Source organism: Ixodes scapularis, unplaced genomic scaffold, assembly GCF_016920785.2.
Source record: "Ixodes scapularis isolate PalLabHiFi unplaced genomic scaffold, ASM1692078v2 PGA_scaffold13__105_contigs__length_92229423, whole genome shotgun sequence".
NCBI lineage: Eukaryota > Metazoa > Arthropoda > Arachnida > Ixodida > Ixodidae > Ixodes > Ixodes scapularis.
The window spans coordinates 25,494,287-25,512,691 of record NW_024609839.1 but is presented as its reverse complement, the minus strand read 5'-3'; the positions used below and the strand labels follow the sequence as shown (position 1 = coordinate 25,512,691).

Here is an 18,405-nt window from a genome sequence, read left to right as displayed (position 1 = left end):
ATTTTTAAGCCGTCTTTACGGGCTGAAAAAGTTCTTGGGGCGTCGAAGGACCTTTCAAGAACAGATGCTTTTTTAAAGTGTACACTTTAAAAATCTGTTCTTTAAAGATTCTTTGACGCGCCAACAACTCTTTCAGGTTGTGGAAAACGGTTTCGTCTCAAGCACTATCATCCCCTTGCGCACTACAAAGGCAACTGGGCGTTGAAGAACTCTTTCCCACACACACACACACACAAAAAGAAGCTTGAAAGAACTCCTTATAGGTTTTTCACGAAGAACGCTTTTAGGGTGTGCTTAAAATAACTTTTTTGGGAGCAAAATATGGACAAGCAGAAGAACCCCAAAAAGTTCCTTTAAGGACTAATTTTAGTGTCCATTTAAGTCGAGAATGAGCTTTCGGAGATGCATAGCGTATTCTTGCTTTGTAAAAAGCCCTGTAATATATTTTGCGCCACCATTTACTTTGTGCATGGGAGGAAACATGGGCTACTCTAGAAAGATAATAAAATTAACTCTTTTCACTGACAGTCTTCGCCAAGTATTAAGTAATACACTAAGAATGCTCCGAACAGTTATCGCTTTTTATTTAATCCTTCAACCACTAAGATATGAGAGATATGATCACGCTCAAACTAACATGTGGTACCAGCAGAAGAAGAAAGAAAGATAAGGCTTTTTTGCACCAAGACCGCAAGTCATTGAGGTACGACAGCTTACGCCCTTTTGATTTGTTAAACCATTATAAGCGCAGCAAATAATTGCTGTTTCGACTGCATACCAAGAATTGCTCTTAAAGGTGAACTTTGGAACATAATTTATGTTTTGTATGGTTAACTTCCACTGTTGACTTCTTGCTAGTTTCTTTTCTTTGGAATCATTTACCATCTTCGGTTTCCAGGGGCGATTGGCCTACGTTGCGCAGCAATCCTGGATCCAGAACGCGACGTTGAAAGAGAACATCATCTTTACAAACACCGCCAATGAAGAACGGTATCAGAAGGTCTTGGAGACCTGCGCCCTCAAGCCGGACCTGGAAATGCTTCCCGCGGGGGAGAACACGCAAGTCGGAGATAAGGTACGGCGGTGACCACCTGCAGCTGTAGCCCGAATCTTCTTTTTGTCGAGGCAGTGTATCTCTCAGGGACACGAGGTCTGCCGAGAACTAGCGTGCTGAGCGGAACCTGCGCCCAACGCACATTGTGCCGCATTGATATTCACTATAACAAAACTGAACATCTGTCCACGTGTTGCTGCATAATCAGGCTAAAAAACATTTTATTTCGTTGCATTATAGTTGATCTGGTGCGTGCTCGCCCTGAGAGAAATTTATTCGTTCTTGCTCAATGATGTTCGAGGAGTGTTCATCAGATGAACCAATCGCTTTGGAGAACGCAATGTCTCGGATTTTATAGGTGAATTGACGGAGAAGTTCTAATCACTGTTTCTTTCTTCACCGTTGTCACTGACAGCTTAATGAACGAAGGGAATCGTTTATTATGTTTATTCGGGCATCTTGCTTGGTGATTGGTTCTTCGTCGTACTTATCGGCTAATGCCGCAATCTGATTGGCTGCGAAGCAATATTGAGATGATCCCTGTGTTTCTTCGGCTATCAGTGACTATATATCACCAAGATAGGTTACTTGACAGTGAAATTTGACACTACCGGTTAGTGACATTACCACAGCGTTATGAAAAATAATCCGGTGAATTAAAGTGCAGAGAACAAAGCTTGGAACTGAAACTCCAGTGACCAGTCCTGAACCACAAATACTCTCTGCATGCCTATGCTCTGCTGAAGTTTATGAGCGTTATATAATTTCCGTGGACATATTACTCAAACCTTTTGTCAAACGAAGGTTTCTGAAAACCAATATGCTCAGCAAGCTTGCGAACATTTATGAGCATTATATTATTTTATGAACGTTACTTACTTTGGAGCAAACGAAAGCTAGCTACGAGCAAGGCTGACAGTGGTGGTTGATTTCGCGCTAAAATACCTGTTTTGTCCTTGAGTATTGCTAAATAAACAAAACCTTGTCTAACAGAACGTCCCTTTTTGAGTTTTTATAGCTTTGTTTTGCTACTGATGAGCTTTGTTTGAACAAACTCACCATGTGTTCATTTCCAAGAAAGTGAAGGTACGTGAATTATGAAATGTAGATGCGTAATTATTCAAAGGTACTACGTGGTGTTTTTCGCAGGGCATCAATCTGAGCGGCGGTCAAAAGTTAAGGATCAGCCTGGCACGAGCGATATACCATGATGCAGATGTCTACCTTCTCGACGATCCGTTCAGCGCCGTGGACGTGCACGTGGCTTCACATCTCTTCGAAAACGTTGTGGGGCCTTCTGGCATTCTGAAATCCAAGGTAAAATCGGACGTACATCTGGGCCTTGAAGCCCGTTCGGGAGGCGTTTGTGAAAGTTTGTTTCGGTATGTATATGGCAATTAAATATATCATTGTGTAACCTTTGTGTGCATGTTTCTTAAGGCAGATTTGCTGGCGTAGAAAATCTTGTCTAAATGCCGGAGGTTACCGTAATTAAATAAAAGCAATTGCTCGACGTTTGCACCGGCTCAGATTTATTTCGTCTTTTCATAGTTCGTAGAGTCCGTACTATATAAGGCTGAAATGCAAGAAATAGAAAACCATGCATTTATACCTCCGTCTTTCACATTAAGGGGTAATCTTCTATTTATTTTTGAAATAATTTATTGCCAAAACCATGGCTTTTGGCTGAGAATGAAGGGAATAGGGAGTACACCAGTAAGAACAAAAATCTATAATCTGCTCAGAAAGTTTTAACAATCTGGGAAATAATTTTGTATGCCGAAGGATGTCATGAAAAGAAAAAAAAAAGATTATGAACAGGTCCTGAAATTAACAATAGCTTGTTTGTTTGTTTTATTTTTGCATGTTTACCTTTCCAGACGAGAATTCTCGTTACCCATTCTGTGACTGTCCTTTCCCAAGTGGACTGGATTGTGCTGCTTGACAAAGGCGGCATCAAGGAGCAAGGCACCTACAGGGACTTATTAAAGAACAGTAAAAGCGATTTTTCCGCCTTCCTCAAGAAACACGTCAAGAAATCTTCGAGCAGTCAAAATCTAAAATCCGGAAATAAAATTGAGAGGTGCGTGTTCTCAGACAAATGTTGTTGTTTTATTTTTGTCCTTCTTTAATTGCACGTTTATTGCAATAACTATTAGTGAAATGACGTGTTTATTTTCTCGTGTGAAAGAAAGTAGAAGGATAAAGAATAGAACAGCATCGCATATTTTCATAGCATAAATTGCCGAAGGACCGCTGGTGTGCTGGTTTTGTCTTTTATTGTTGACACCCAAACCAGCCCAGTACAACTGCTTTGTTTAGCAACATTGTATTTGTCTAGACTAGTTGTGAAAGTATATCCAACAATAAATGTCCAATGCTAGCATGCGTATTTTAATGAACAACTGAAATGTATTAATGCATGCTCTTCTTTGTAAAGCAAGACGCAATGCGAATGTTGTTTTAGTATGTTATAATTATCTGCAGGATCTTATTTTCTAATGCAGCGCATAAACATTTTGATGTTTATTTTTCACTACCAGATAACAAAATACGATATTAATGATTCGATCTTTTTCCGTTCTGATTAAGTTTACAGCTGAAAATTACCGTGTGGCACAAAAATGTCAACAATGGTGTGGCACGAGATGTGTGTTTAAGGATCAAAATATGATAGATAAAACTATTTCTACATTTAAGGACAATGTAAAGAATCTGTTATATATCCTCATAAATTATACATAACATTATACCAATGCCCAAATCTTTTTTAGCGCCAACGAAGAATTGGTGGAGAAAACTTCCACTGATGAACTGAAGCTGGACGACGAGGAACAGACGAACACTGGAAGCGTAAGTTTGCCCTTCTTCACCATCCAGTCACTTATTTGTGTAAAATATTTGTTATTCGAGTATGTTTTTGAAAGCCTTGTTGGTAAAATATTTCTACAAATGTGGTTTGTTCATTGTGAAGCACGGGAAAGTTTAATTCTGTAAAATATATAGTTCGGGATTCTTTACTTTCAACAAGGTTTCGAGCGGGCTTGAGCTACGATCGCTTCTTTCCTTACACATGTGCTTATTATTCAATATATATAAAAGATATAGGAGTGCAATTTTAAGCAGAATCAACCCGATGACTTTTTTTAAATCAAAATGCTCTTGATGGCGGCGTGTTAGCGTTAGCTTATGTAGTATTCACATTTTCAAAGGAGGTGACGCCACCCAGCGGAAAAGACGTGAAAGGAAGCGTGTCTCAAAAAGTGAGGTGGCCTTGCGGCCGAAATATTAAACAGATAAAATATTATCAAGCGCGCGAAGTTGGAGCTGCAAGCGATTCTACTATAGAAATAACTTTTTGTTTTTATTTTACATTAATATCCAAGCTATATCTCTATGAACCAGTTTAAACCTTCAGTGTTTATTGGGTGTTATTTAAGGTTACAGTGCACCAAAGAAAAGCACTCACGGACACAGGCACACTAAAAATAATAGAGTTTCTCAGCGCTGACTTAATTCTTGGTTTTGAATTGGTTATCTTCTTCTTCTACTTACAATGAACAATTCTTTTTTTATGCACTAAGAACGAGAACTGTGCTTTGTAACGGTAAATAACATGAACCACCAACTCTCCCATTCAGCGGTCCTAACAGTTTATTAGATATTTCATCGTCATAAAAGAGCTGCTATATTTGATAATGCTTGATCAGTAACAGCAATATAACCGGTCTCAGAACATTAATTTACAGAATACTGTAACCTTGTCTCTCGCTTGCCGAATATATAAAAAATTGGGTAAAATATATATATAAGAAACCTAAACAAAAAATGTCTTATAATACAAACTCGATGTTTTCTTAGAGATCTTATATTTAAATTTTTATGCAACATATTTCTGACCTGGGAGTTGTCACGTTTGTGGCTGTTATATTCATGCGCTTTGTAAAAATAAGAATAAAAGCTCCAATGCTTGTCAATGTTTTAACAGGTCAAGTGGGACGTGTACTCTGAGTACCTCATGCGGACGGGCTGGAAGTTTATTGTGCCATCAACGGTGGCAATTTTTGTTGCATATTGTTTTGAGGTTGGTGCATTTCTCGTTCCATAAAATTGCTGCTGCTTAGATTAGGGAGAGAAATTGTGCCGTGTGTACACTAACGCTTCGATCCCACTTTGGGCGATCCGGAAAAAACGCTTTCTCAACGTATCGCTCTGGGATCAACTACAGAGGTGCCTAAAGTGGTGCATTCAGTAATCAAAAGCATGAATACACGAAGACGTAAAGGTCCAGAGAAAAGAAATAAAAACTGATCTTGTCTATTCTAAAATTAGATCAAAGCGGTTTTTTCTCAAATTTACCCAACAAATTGTCCTGGGCTATTCTGGCGTTTATTACGACAGAAATGGCGGTGATATTAAGCAAAAATGCAGTTGGCTTACCCATTGTTTACTTCATGGGGCCAAAATAAGCGCCACAGTGACAAAATATTATTTAAGTGGAAACCGAAAAGATGGGAAAAATTGTTTTTATTTTTTTTCTGATTTAATCAAATGAGCCAATTGTTCCATAATTTTAGTGAATGCTTCCCCAAACATCGGGCACCTTTTCAGTAATTCCTAGCACGAAAAGTTAAGAACCCCATTGATATCGACCGTCCAAATTTTGATTGAAGCGTTGGTGTATACGCTGTACTTTATAAGAGCTAGTATTAGAGGTGTCATTAAGAGGATGAGCGAATAATTTTATAGTTCAATTTAAGAGATGCAAGTAACAATAATTGCACGAAATATTAATCACACTTTGTCCCTGCAGCCTCAAAGGCAACACGCGCAGGTTAAGGTAAAAGCCTGTTGTCCCCCAGGTCATGTATTTTTTTATTTAAAGATATATGATGGGAAGCACCCTAATGTCGCATTACAAACATTAGTGTCTGAAAGTATAACCAGTCGGCCCTAACGAGCATTATACCTTTTTAAAAACAAAAATAACCAATTTTCGATCTGCAAATTGTTTTCAGTGAGTCTTTATTTGTTGCAGAAAGATCGTTTTTATACGTTTTCTTAATATAGCAGATGTGGTAAGCATGTATCATAGAGTGTTCACTTGCATCTATTTTTTAAAGTATGGCTCACGAAAAAAAAGTTATTTCTCAGATATAGTTTATGGTTTTACACATGCTCCGCAGAATACGTTTTCTTTATATACAGCACACCCCTATTGTGTGTACAATAGTTGTGCATGGAATAATAAATTCTACTCCCCCTTTTGTCATTGCTAAAGAAAGCAAGCGAAATTAACGTTATAAGCATATTTTCCACCTTGGTGCAAGCACTCCTGCACAAACCTCTGGAGCTCCACGCTTTATAGTGATATGAATTATGTCAATTATATAAGCACTTGTTATTCACGTGGTCTAACTGACGTATTTTAGTCAGTTTTGACACCTGAAGTGATATTACTTAATATGTTCGCAATTCATAAACTACCGCAACAAAATAACTGAGGACCTAAAGTATTTTTTATACCCGTACAGAAAAACCTTGATAACTTTTCACTATTAATGGACGAAGAGCGTGTTGGTGCGGGTCAGGATTGAAGAAAGAATAAACCAGTAACACGTTAACAACGCATCCACATATTTAAATAGCAACTGACAGGAATTCCTAAAGCGAGCAACAAATTAAATCAGGGCAAATCGAAAAAAGGGCCCCCCTATTGAAAAACCTGTTTGAAAATCTAACTCGTCAGGCTGATATTTGAACTGCTCAAACTGGTATTTGAACTGGTCAGACTGGTCTAACAGGAAATCAAACTGGTGCAACTGGTAGTCAGATTGGTCTAACTGGTAATCATTAATCTAACTGGTCACCAGATTGCCTTCTAACTGGTCACGAGATTGGCCTGACTAGTCACGGTATTGGCCTCACTGGTCACCAGAGTGGTCAAACTGGTCACCAGATTGGCTTAACTGGTCAGTAGGTTGGCCGAACTGGTCACCAGATTGGCCTACCTGGTCCCACTGGTTACCAGTTTGACCCCTCTTTCTCACTTTATTTATTGGCCTTCAATTAATTACGGTATGTCCGAGCGTTTTCTTTTTACAAAGAGATTCATCCCCCGAGTTATTCAAAATACTCTCAGAGGTACGACATTGTTGGAAAAAATCAACACGCTGGGAAAAAAATTGCTTAGGTGGTCACCGAGAAATGTCGTACGTTCAAAATGACCAGTATAAAAGACACAAATGCGGAGCTCGTAACTAGTGCTCGGGTTAGTGTGCTGTTATATTGATGTTTGTATGTGCCGTGTATGTGTATGCGCTCAATGTATGTTCAGCTGATACTTGTAGTAGGCGTATTGTGTCTACACTTGTGTATAATAAAGATTTACGAACCGCAGTGGTGGCCTGAACAAATGAAGATATTTTTTGTCGAACCAGCGTGACAAGTCAACCAGTGTGACCAGTTCAACACCATGACCAGTTCGACCATCATCACCAGTAAACCAGTGTGACCAGTTCAACCGCCATGACCAGTCAACCAGTGTGACCAGTTCCAACCACCTCGACCAGTTCAACCATTATCCAACTGGTCGAACTGGAGCAATAACCAAGTTTGAAACTGGTACCAGTTTGAACTGGTCTTTCCTATAAGGGGAAGTAACAATCAGAGGAGGGTTGGAAAATACGATAAGCTAAAATGCAAAGTCAGGTTGACAGAGTCCCTTTTGATTTGAGAAATTAAATCTAACATCAGTCTTCGTCACAAGCAGTGAGAAATTAGAAGCATTGTTTTTGTTTGCGCTGTTCACGATAATTTACGCTATGATCTGCAGGCCATATCTGCTGTGATGCCCCCGCCCCCCCCCCCCCCCCCACAAACACACACACAAAGAAAGTAATCTTGTTTCTTGAAAGCGAGGCCTGCAGTCTGTGCAGGAACTGGCGTGCATGACTATGGGATGATAGGAATGAAGTGAGGCCTTGGAAACGTCATCGTAATTTTCCCAGAGTCGGTGATTTGTGTACCTGCTTGTCTGATTAATGCACTGACTCCCGCAGCTGGATAGAATGGGGTACACCTTAATTCGTTTGCATGCATGAGCTTCTTTTCATGTTTTACGGTGCAGAAACTTAAAACCCTGTGCCCCCAGCAACCTTTTGGTAAAGTTGCTGGGGGCGCATAGGGCAAGAAAACATGACCTTCGTATCGAACCGTGATGCAATGAATTTTAAGCGATGAGCGGACTTGTGCACATAAGGAATGACTGCAAATCTGCTGTATTTTTAGAAACAGAGGGCTGGCATTCAAATCCGCGAGGAAACCTATCTAAGACAGAGAAAAGAAGGTCGACGGGGAAGCCGGCCTTAAGAAGCTTTTCATGCTGAGTTTTAAAACTCCCTCGTGAAAAATGTTGACCTGACGTTTTAAAAGACAATGATATGAGTGATCTGATGGTACCTTGTTTAACAGACTTCGAGTGAGCACTAGAAAAAGGAGGAACATGTTTAACTGACCTTTGCTGGAAAGCCCACCAAACACCAGAAGAGCTAGCATGAGCCGCAGGGTACTGTAGACCTTTTTTTGAAGGTTCTTACCTTCGTGAAGGTAAGACCAGACGAGCAAGCGGAAAAAGCGCCTGTAATACTTTCAGGTGAGTTTTAGTCCGGTTCAATTATTAAGTAGTTATCAACGTATCTGAAAACGTGGAAGCCAGGTGAGGAGTTGTTTCTTACGAGCCGTTAAAACTTTATCAACAAATATGCCAAAAATTTTGCTAAGAACAGGTGCGAAAAAAGAGCGAATGAAAGCGCCTTTTTTAGATGAATTTTTCTTCCGTATTCAACAAAGGTTGACTGGAGGTACAGATGAAATATTCCAACGAATCTGTCAACAAAACACCAGAGGAACTCTGAAAATCAACGTGTCCATATTCGTGAATGGCGTCAAAGACTGAAACGAGATGTCCAGTTGGATCTAGGTTGAAATATATGTCTTCGATGACAAGGCGAAAACTAGAGCGATGCAAGCAAGAAGAATAAACACAACCGATGGCCGATATAAATTCGAGTGAGTTAGACACTCTAAGGGGTTGGGAGATGCAAATGCGTGAGATGTCTTTGCAGGAAAAGACCCTTTCCAACACAATACTTTTGAGAGGGACGTCATTTTTATGCGTTTTTGCCTAAAAAAAGAAAAATACTGCTTTGCGGGGCCAGCGATGGGATTCTAGAGTGACGGGAGGTTCAACGATAAATAAAGCAATTTCACTTTTGATCCAGAAGATCTGGACGGCCGTGAGTTAAGTTATTCACAATTCTTTGAAAGGGCAATATTCGTATTATCGGCCAAGACGCCCTGCTATAAAATAACAGAAATACCAGTCTTGTCAGCCTCTAACAACTTTAGGTGTCCTTGGCGAATTGCTTTGACAGTGCCTCGCACCGGGACTTGCCCGAGGGGTGGGTGGAAGTATACAGCACGGATCGCCGAGCCGAGAAAACCTTGCCTTAAGGCTCTGGTATTGCTGCGGCGGCTTAGTGCTCGGAGGAAAGTGGGTCAACGTTCTTCGTAGGAAGGTCAGGGGTGAACTTAAAACTTTTGGGGAGCAAATCTATCGTGTCAGCAGAGAGGTGCCAGTTGCACAGTAGCACTGGTGGGTCTAACTTCGTCTTGTTGATCCAGTAGGAAAAACGTTGACCCCAGCAATGAATTTTTCCACGAGCTTTCCAAAAGGCAAAACCCGGCGTCCAAGAGAAAACGGTACGAAGGGTGCGAACGGAAACGTGTTCCGAAATGGTTCGTCATGTAAATGAGAGGGACCTTTCTGAAAAGCCGCAGTTCGAGAGAAATCGCTTTCCTCGAGATTTGCATGTTGCAGTTGCTTGATGCACAGTTTTTGCAGTAGAATCCAGGGTCCAAGGCCACTCCGGGATGAGAGAGATTCTTAAGGAGGTGAAGGCCGAGGGAACGAAATCTGAGACGTAGCATATTGATTTCTGAAAGAAAGCAAGGAGCTTAAGGGAAGGCGGCTGTATTAAAAATCAGGGACTTTCTGTTGGGATTTGTATGAAACATGGCTCAATAACATAGGTATTAATAGACAAAGAGCGTGTTGGTGCGGGTCGAGGGTGAAGAAAGAATGAACAAGTAAGACAAATACGACACAACTACACCTTTCAACTACCAACATGCATATATGAATTCCAAAAGCAAGCAACTCATTAAATACGGGAAAATCTAGGAAAGGGAAACTAAATACGAGAAGAAGGTGGGAAGATACAATAAGCCAAAAAGCCCAATCAAGTTGACAGAATCATCTCTGATTTGAGAAATTCAACTCCAGTCTTCGTCTCTCGTCTCTCATGACATTGTCTCTTTCCGTATACCTTAAGGTACCTTTCCGTGTACCTTAAGGCAAAGCCTCAAAAAGATGGTGTCCCACTCAGAAGTATTGTGTCGGAAAGGTGTTGTTGGCAAAAACCTCTAGGTCTCTTTTTTCAAAGACATCTCCCACGCATCCCCCTCTCCCAACTTTTTTAAAGCGTCTAACTCAGTCGAATCGATTTCACGGATCAGTTGCGTTTATTTGTTTCTTGGCCTCACTCGATTTTTTTTTAAATTTCAACCTAGATCAAACCGGCCTGCTCGTTTCAATCCCTGACCACATTCCCGAACACGGAGCCGTTGAATTTCAGAATTCCTTGGGTGTTTCTGTTAACAGATTTGTTGGCTTATTTTATCTTTACCACCAGTCAACCTTAGTTGAACACGAAAAAAAAAAAAAAAGATATATTGCCAAAAGAAAGGCGTTTGCTTTGCCTCTTGTCTCGAACCTGTTCTCAGCGAGATTTTTCTTCTATCCCTTAATAGCGCTATAATGGCGCATACGGACAACTCCTCTCCTGTCTAGAATGTTTTCAGATTCATCGATGACTACTTAATTATTCATCCTGAATCATGTTTTGCTTGCTCGTCTGGTGCTCTTTTCATTCTTCACGAAGAAAGAACCTCCGAACGAAGGGCTCCTGTAAATCGACATGCGGCTTCGTAGTAGTTCCTCTGGTATTTGCTTGAATTTCCAGCAAAGGTCAGTGCAACCTTTCATTCCTTTTTCTAGTGCTCACTCAAAATCGGTTAAAAAAGGTATCATCAAATTACTGGTCTCATCATCTTCTACGAAGCCGTGCATCTTGTTTTCACAAGGCAGTTTTAAAGGTCAGCATCAGAGGCTTGTTCAGGCTGGCTTTCCAGTCGACCCTCTTCGCTTCGTCTTAAAGAAGTTTTTTCTCTGGCTTAAATACCAGCCCTCTGCCTCAAAAGAAAACGAAAAGTGAGATTTGCAGTTAATCCTTGCCTGTACAATTCCGCTCAACCGTTAAAATCCATGGCAACAAGGTCCAACACAAATGTCGTTGTTCTTTTCTTTTTTTTTCTTTTTTTTTTGCCGTATACGCTTTGAGCATTTTTGCTACCGAGTTAATAATAGCCGAATTTTCTGTTTATGCACCATTAAACATGAAAATAAATTATCTATGACATGCAGAGAAGCGAAGGTGTACTCCGTTTCCTTGATCTCCGGAAGCCTGAACAAAAGTCAGACTGGCAGGTGCACAAATCACCGACTCCGGGAGCACTACAATGAAGTTTACAAGGCCTCACCTGATTTCTATCATGCAGGCCTCGTACCGAGCAGGCAAAAATCTGTGTATGTGTGGGGGGGGGGGGGGGAGCACATATGCAGATACGGCCGTCAGATCATTGAGTCACACCATTAAAAGAGCAAAACCTATATTTTATAATTTCTCACTGCGTCTGGCGATGACTGAAGTTGAATGTTTCTAATCAAAGATGAATCTTCTCAACTTTACTTTACATTTTATTTTATCGTAAATTCCATTGTTCCTCTCAGTTACTTTCCCTTTTCTCAATTTTCCCGAATTTAACCGGTTGCTCGCTTTTAGAATTCCTAAGTCTGTTTCTAGATGAATTATGCGGTTGCGTTGTCTTCGTCTTACTTGTTTATACATTCTTACATCATGAACTTTTCACTATCTGGATTGTGGAACTCAAAATGTAACTGGTATTGTTTCTAGAAATCTGAAATGCAGATTGCGGACAAAAAAATAAATTCTGAGAAGCTTGAATGCAGATAGATTATAAATTAATTTCCAGTTCCATGATTCAGATAGCAAAAGGTTGTAAAAGTAAAAATCTAGGCATGTGTATTCGCAACTCATGTCATAACGTTAATTTTCACGGAATAAGTTGTTAGTTTAACATGATCCAGTCAAGTGGGTGATAGAATTAGACCCACCATCACATTATAAACGTGCGAAATACACGCAAAATCCCATTCTTTTTTTTTTTTTGTTGCGAAGTATGGTTCAGGCCTGTGGCTCAGCGAGTGGTCCTCGCACCCAGACCCTTCCCTGAGAGCTACGTACATGGTTGGCTATGGAGCCATCCTGGTTGGAATGAGCGTATTCAACTTCATATTCTCCGTCGTCTTTGTGTTCGGCGCAATACGAGCGGCCTCATCGATCCACAACCAGCTCCTGCAAAGCGTAATGCGGACTCCCATCTCCTTCTTCGACAAAACGTCTACGGGACGGATCATCAACAGGTGATTACGCTTCACTGATTCGCTCCAGGACCCACTAACAGCCCCAATGGGGCTTGTGTCATGTGTGGACGAAACGATATATGCGTGTGTTCTTAATTCTGGCTCTGAATATGGACGTTTGAGTAGCCTATTTCTCGTTGGCCGGAAGCGTAGTCAGAAGAGCTTGTGGGTGTTTTCATCTCAAATCGGGCAGGCTAAAAGGGTCTAATTTTTAATTTTCACGAAAAAAATATATGTTTTGGGGGCATTTCTCAAATGAAGGAGGGTGCAAACTGCATGTTCCCCAGATTTTTCGTTCTCGAGTTACGAGCCGTAGAAGCCGCAGCAGCAGAAACTAGTGTTTTGCTTGCCGTCGCAGGTCTCATGTTTGACACCCTCTGATAATGATGATGATGAGGATGCGGCTTGTTCCCTTTGAAACGGGCGAGCGCGAACTAAGTTCGTGCCCAAGCCTGGGAGCGAAGAGGTCTTAATGCCCCCTGAGGTGGATCTTATTCCACCAGTCTGCAAATCTTCGTTTAGTGGCCACTACAAGCCAATGCCGGCCGCTAGAAGGCCCCTTTATCTGCGTAGCTGCAGAGATTTGTGCATCACAGTAGTCTGCTTGGTTGCGGCCGATTTCAGTAATTGTGAAGCCCAGCGCCTCTGCGAGCACTAAGGGGCTCTGCAGGCGTGGGCACCGGGAAGGCTGAAGTCCCGCACAATCTAGCACAACGTGCTCCACCGTTTCATCGTAGCCTCCGCAGACCCGACATGCGCTCGAGGTCACCGTAGCATCAAACCGGCGTCTGTAAACTAGTGTCCGGAGGGCCCCTGCGCGCCTCAGACAACAAGCGGCTGCCCAGGCTGTTATCGTACAGCAGTGCTTCCGATGCGATGGTTGTTTTGTGGGTCAGGAAAAAATACTGCTGGCGCTAGTATTTTTTCTACAACCTTTTAACTTTTTCTCCCCATTTAATAGGTATTGTAAAGATACCTTGACGTATTAAAATATTTTTAAGAATTTGATTATTTTCTAAAATACATGTAAAACTCGTCACACCGGTCGCTTTTTGGTCAACTTTGACAGGTCATTACTTTGTCTGTACTTTAGGTAAAGTTTCTTTCTTTGGCTCTACAGAAAGCCCAAAGCAAGCCCATTATAGATATAATAATATTTTGATCCGTCAACTAGCCGCTCCGCTATCTTCACGTAAACGTTGGAAGAAATAACAAATGTTGAAAGTTTGAAATCGATTTTCTCACAAACGCCATTTTTGGAAATTTTTATTTTTAATATTCATTTAGATATTTTAGTTCACTACAAGAAAAAACAATCTAGAAATGTATTATTTCGGTTGTATGTCCTCTATTTGGGCCGCAATCACGTGAAATGTGTGAACATCTGTTATTGTTCACAACGTTTACGTGAAGGTAGCGGAGCGGCTACTCATCAGATCATAATGATATTACTATATCTGTACTAGGCATGCTTAGGGCTTTCTATAGAGCCCAAGAAATAAAATTCACCTTAAGTATAGACAAAGTATTGACTTGTCAAATTTGACTAAAACTCGACCTGAGTGACGAGTTTAACATTTTGTTTAGAAAACAATCAAACTATTAGAGATATTTGAATACCTGAAGGTATATTTATAGTACCTATTAAACGAGAAGGAAAAGTTAAAAGGGTGTAGAAAAAACCCTAGCACCAGGAGAGGGTGTCAAACACGCGACCTGCGACGGCAAGCAAAAACACTAGTTTCTGCCACTGCGGCTTCTACGCTTCGTAACTCGAGAACACAAAATCTAGGGAACATTCGGTTTGCGTTCTCATTCATTTGAGAAATGCCCCTAAAACATATATTTTTTCGTGAAAATTAAAAACTGGACCCTTTCAGCCTCCCCGATAGGGAGGTTTCATCTCAAATCGAGTAGACTAAAAGGGTCTAATTTTTAATTTTCACGAAAACAATATGTGTTTTGGGGGCATTTTTAAATGAAGGAGGGCGCAAACCGCATGTCTCCCAGATTTTTTGTTCTTCGGTTAAGAAGCGTAGAAGCCGCAGTGGCAGAAACTAGTGTTTTCGCCTGCCGTCGGAGGTCGCGTGTTTGACACCCTCTTCTGGCGCTAGTCTTTTTCCTACACCTTCCTAGCTTTTCCCCCTCATTTAATTAATACTATAAAGATACCTTGAAGTATTCAAATATTTCTAATAATTTGATTGTTTTCTAAAAAAATGTCAAACTCGTGTCTCGGGTCGAATTTTGGTCAAATTTGACAGATCATTTCTTTGTCTGTACTGAAGGAACATTTTATTTATTTAGCTCTATAGAAAGCCGTAAGCATGCCTAGTATAGATATAGTAATATCATTATTATCTGCCGAGTAGCCGTACCTTAACGTAAACGTTGGGAAAAATAACAAATGTTCACACATTTCACGCGATTGCGGCTCAAACAGAGGACATACAACAAAAATATTACATTTCTAGACTGTTTTCTCTTGTACTCGACTAATATGTCCGAAAAAAATTTAAAAATAAAAATTTACTAAAATGTGTTTTTTGAGAAAATCGACCTCAAACTTTCACCATTTTTTATTTCTTACAACGTTTACGCGAAGGTAGCGGACCGGCTAGTCGACAGATCATAATAGTATTAATATATCTATAATGGGCTTGCTTTGGGCTTTCTGTAGAGCCAAAGAAAGAAAATTTACCTGAAGCACAGACAAAGTAATGACCTGTCAAAGTTGACCGAAAATCGACCGGAGTGACGAGTTTGACATGTTTTTTAGAAAACAATCAAATTCCTAAAAATATTTGAATACATCGAGGAATCTTTGTAATACCTATTAAATGAGGGGGAAAAGTTAAAAGGGTGTAGAAAAGACAATAGCGCCAGCAGAGGGTGTCAAACACGCTACCTGGCAAAAACACTAGTTTCTGCCACTGCTGCTTCTATGGCTCGTAACTCGAGAACGAAAAATCTGCAGAACATGCCGTTTGCGCCCTCCTTCATTTGAGAAATACCCCCGAAATATATATATATTTTTTTCGTGAAAATTAAAGATTAGACCCTGCCCGATTTGAGATGAAAACACCCCTGTGGAGTAGGTAAACCGACCAACTTGAACACTCTGATTGGCGCGTGTTTATGGACACCACATCGCCTGGTCCGCGGGGGGAGAGAAATGAGGGAATCAGAGGTTTAGGTAAACACCTCTCAATAATTAACACTTTATCCTTTAGCCTGCTCCGGGATATTCTTATCCGATAAGCATAAACAAATCTGGGAGTTGGCTAAAGCCAGCACCTGAATTATTAAGGAGTGTTTACCAAAGCGTCGAGCAACACCACCCTTCACCTAAAAAAGGTGATGTGACGTCTACAAAAACATTGCATTAAGATGCCAAAATCGACCTACTCACTTACTCTTCAAGTTTTATGAGAGTACGCGACAAGGGTCACAGCCAGCGGGACGAACCACCAAGCTAATTTTTTTTTTTTTTTTTTTTTTTTGGGGGGGGGGGGGGGCTGGGAAGGGGATACCACAATTATTGCTTGCTTTCCTTTCCTTATCAATACCAGAACGTTTTCTATGTATTCAGGCCATGAGCATGTTTCCTGGAAATAGGGTAGTCCCATGACCGCGTGTCCGGTTTTATTTCAATTGTTTCTCATATTTTTGTACGCCAACAAAAATAAATACCGATAACACCAAATCTGTTTAAAAATAAAATCTTGAGCCATTCCACTCACTGTAGGTGGTTGGCGAGCGAAGCTGTACAGCACCGCCACAAACGATTCACAAAGAGACAAATACAATCACTTCCCCAAATGTTTATTTACAGTATATATACATCATTTTGAAACGCTAGTGATAACTGCTTTGTGATCACTATGATAAACACTCAAAGGTTCAATTACAACTTTGGTGAAATCTTTTGCTCAAAGTAAATATGTACATGTAGTATTGTACATATACAAAAGCTGCTGATTTTATTTGTTTAAAGCAGTGACGTCACCGGACTCGAGCGGGAGAAGGCGCATTGTTCTCAGTAGTTTCTCCATGATCATGTGTTTCAACGTCTTTCTTTAATATAATGAATATCGAGGTGACCTGGCGTATATGACTTTTCAAACAATAAAGTGCTTTAACAAGCAATTTTGTTTCTGCATACGGATACCAAAAATGCATGGAACCCTAGCCATATACAGTCGGCTATCGAAAACCTATCGATAGTACTATCGATAGGTTTTCGATAGTCGACCATCGATAGTACTACCGACAGTTCTTTTCCTATCGATAGTCAGATTTCTGGCGACTATCGATACTATCGGTAGTACTATCGATAGTTTTAATCACTAGAACGAACACAGTTGCCACACCGCAGCTCGCCTCCCTTACTCCCCTCTTCTCCCAAACTCCGGTCTTCGTCGTCACTGAAAGCTGAACCAAAGTTGGAATGGTAAATGCCTGGGCTAGTTGTACTATTTGAAAAAAATAAAGCGAGAAAAAGAGAAGAGGGCGCGACGCGAACTATTAGTGTCGCAAAACTTTCGATGGTAAACCGTCGACAGTACTATCGCTAGGTTTACTGACGATAGTCGACTATCGATAGTACTATCGATAGTACTATCGATAGTACTATCGATAGGTTTTCGATAGTCGACTATCGATAGTACTATTGATAGGTTTTCGATAGTCGACTATCAATAGTCTATCAATAGTTTTTTTTACTATCGATAGCAAATTTTGGGCGACTATCGATACTATTGATAGTACTATTGATAGTGTTCCACCTTTAATAGAATGACCGCTAGGACGACCTCTTGGGCGATCTCAAGGACGACCTCTAGGACGACCCAAAAAACGACGTCTAGGACGATGTCCAGGAAGACGGCCTAGAGAACGACGTCAACGATGACGTTTAGGACGACCTCTCGGACGACCTGAAGGACAAGCTCTAGGACGCCGTCCGCATAAGCGCGGCGCCTGTGTGTGCGGAGGCGCTGCGCCGCCGCGCAGCCCCTCCGCATACTCGCGGCACATACGAGCACCACTTATACGCACGGCGCATTCGAAGCTAAATCGCGTACCGCGGACACTTGGTAAACTAGATAAAGAATGCTATCGCATCAATAGCTAAAGAATGCTATCGCAGTAAATAGAAACCCCGAAAACAATTAACACTACTTAAAGAACACTTTGGCCAGTGACAATGTGAAAACGGCAGGGCGGCTCTTTCGAATAGCCGGCCTCCAACACGCGTCGTTGCCTTTCTTCATGCCATGGCTGCGGATAAAAACCTTAAGCTCACCAAACCCCAAAGCGTTAACGAAGGTAGGGAGATCGCACTGGAGGCAAGACAGCTATCCCAGATCCGCCATACCGTTCTCATTCAGTCATTCACAGTAGGGTTCTTCCTTTGTTCTTTTCAGGTTCAGCCGCGACATGGACCTCATCGACAAGGAGGTGCCCTTTCTTATGTCGATGAACCTGCTCGACATCGCGGCATTAGCGCTGATGTTTGTCGTCATCTGCCTTCCGTCGGCATACTTTATCCTCATCGTAGGCGTCGTTGTGCTCCTCTTTCTGGGGCTTACGGTGAGCACTTCGAGGAATACGCTTTTTCCCGATTCTTCACCTTCCCCTACGATTCCCCACTTGTACTCCCTGTTGGTTTTCAATATTCCGAAGCCGCGTTGTACATTTTTTTTTATTCGTGCGAAGAAAGACG

At 41.1% G+C, this 18,405-nt stretch overlaps 1 protein-coding gene across 1 annotated transcript in view; it reads left to right on the top strand.

Annotated features, from left to right (window-relative positions):
• LOC8050782 (multidrug resistance-associated protein 1) overlaps positions 1-18,405 on the top strand; it is a gene marked incomplete at its 5' end in the record, with an annotated part of 109,083 nt that overhangs the window by 64,832 nt on the left and 25,846 nt on the right. Inside the window, 7 exon segments of the mRNA XM_040207301.2 lie at positions 899-1,075; positions 2,204-2,371; positions 2,935-3,137; positions 3,829-3,907; positions 5,043-5,138; positions 12,436-12,680; positions 18,107-18,272. Of these exon segments, the coding sequence (XP_040063235.2) occupies positions 899-1,075; positions 2,204-2,371; positions 2,935-3,137; positions 3,829-3,907; positions 5,043-5,138; positions 12,436-12,680; positions 18,107-18,272 (1,134 nt within the window).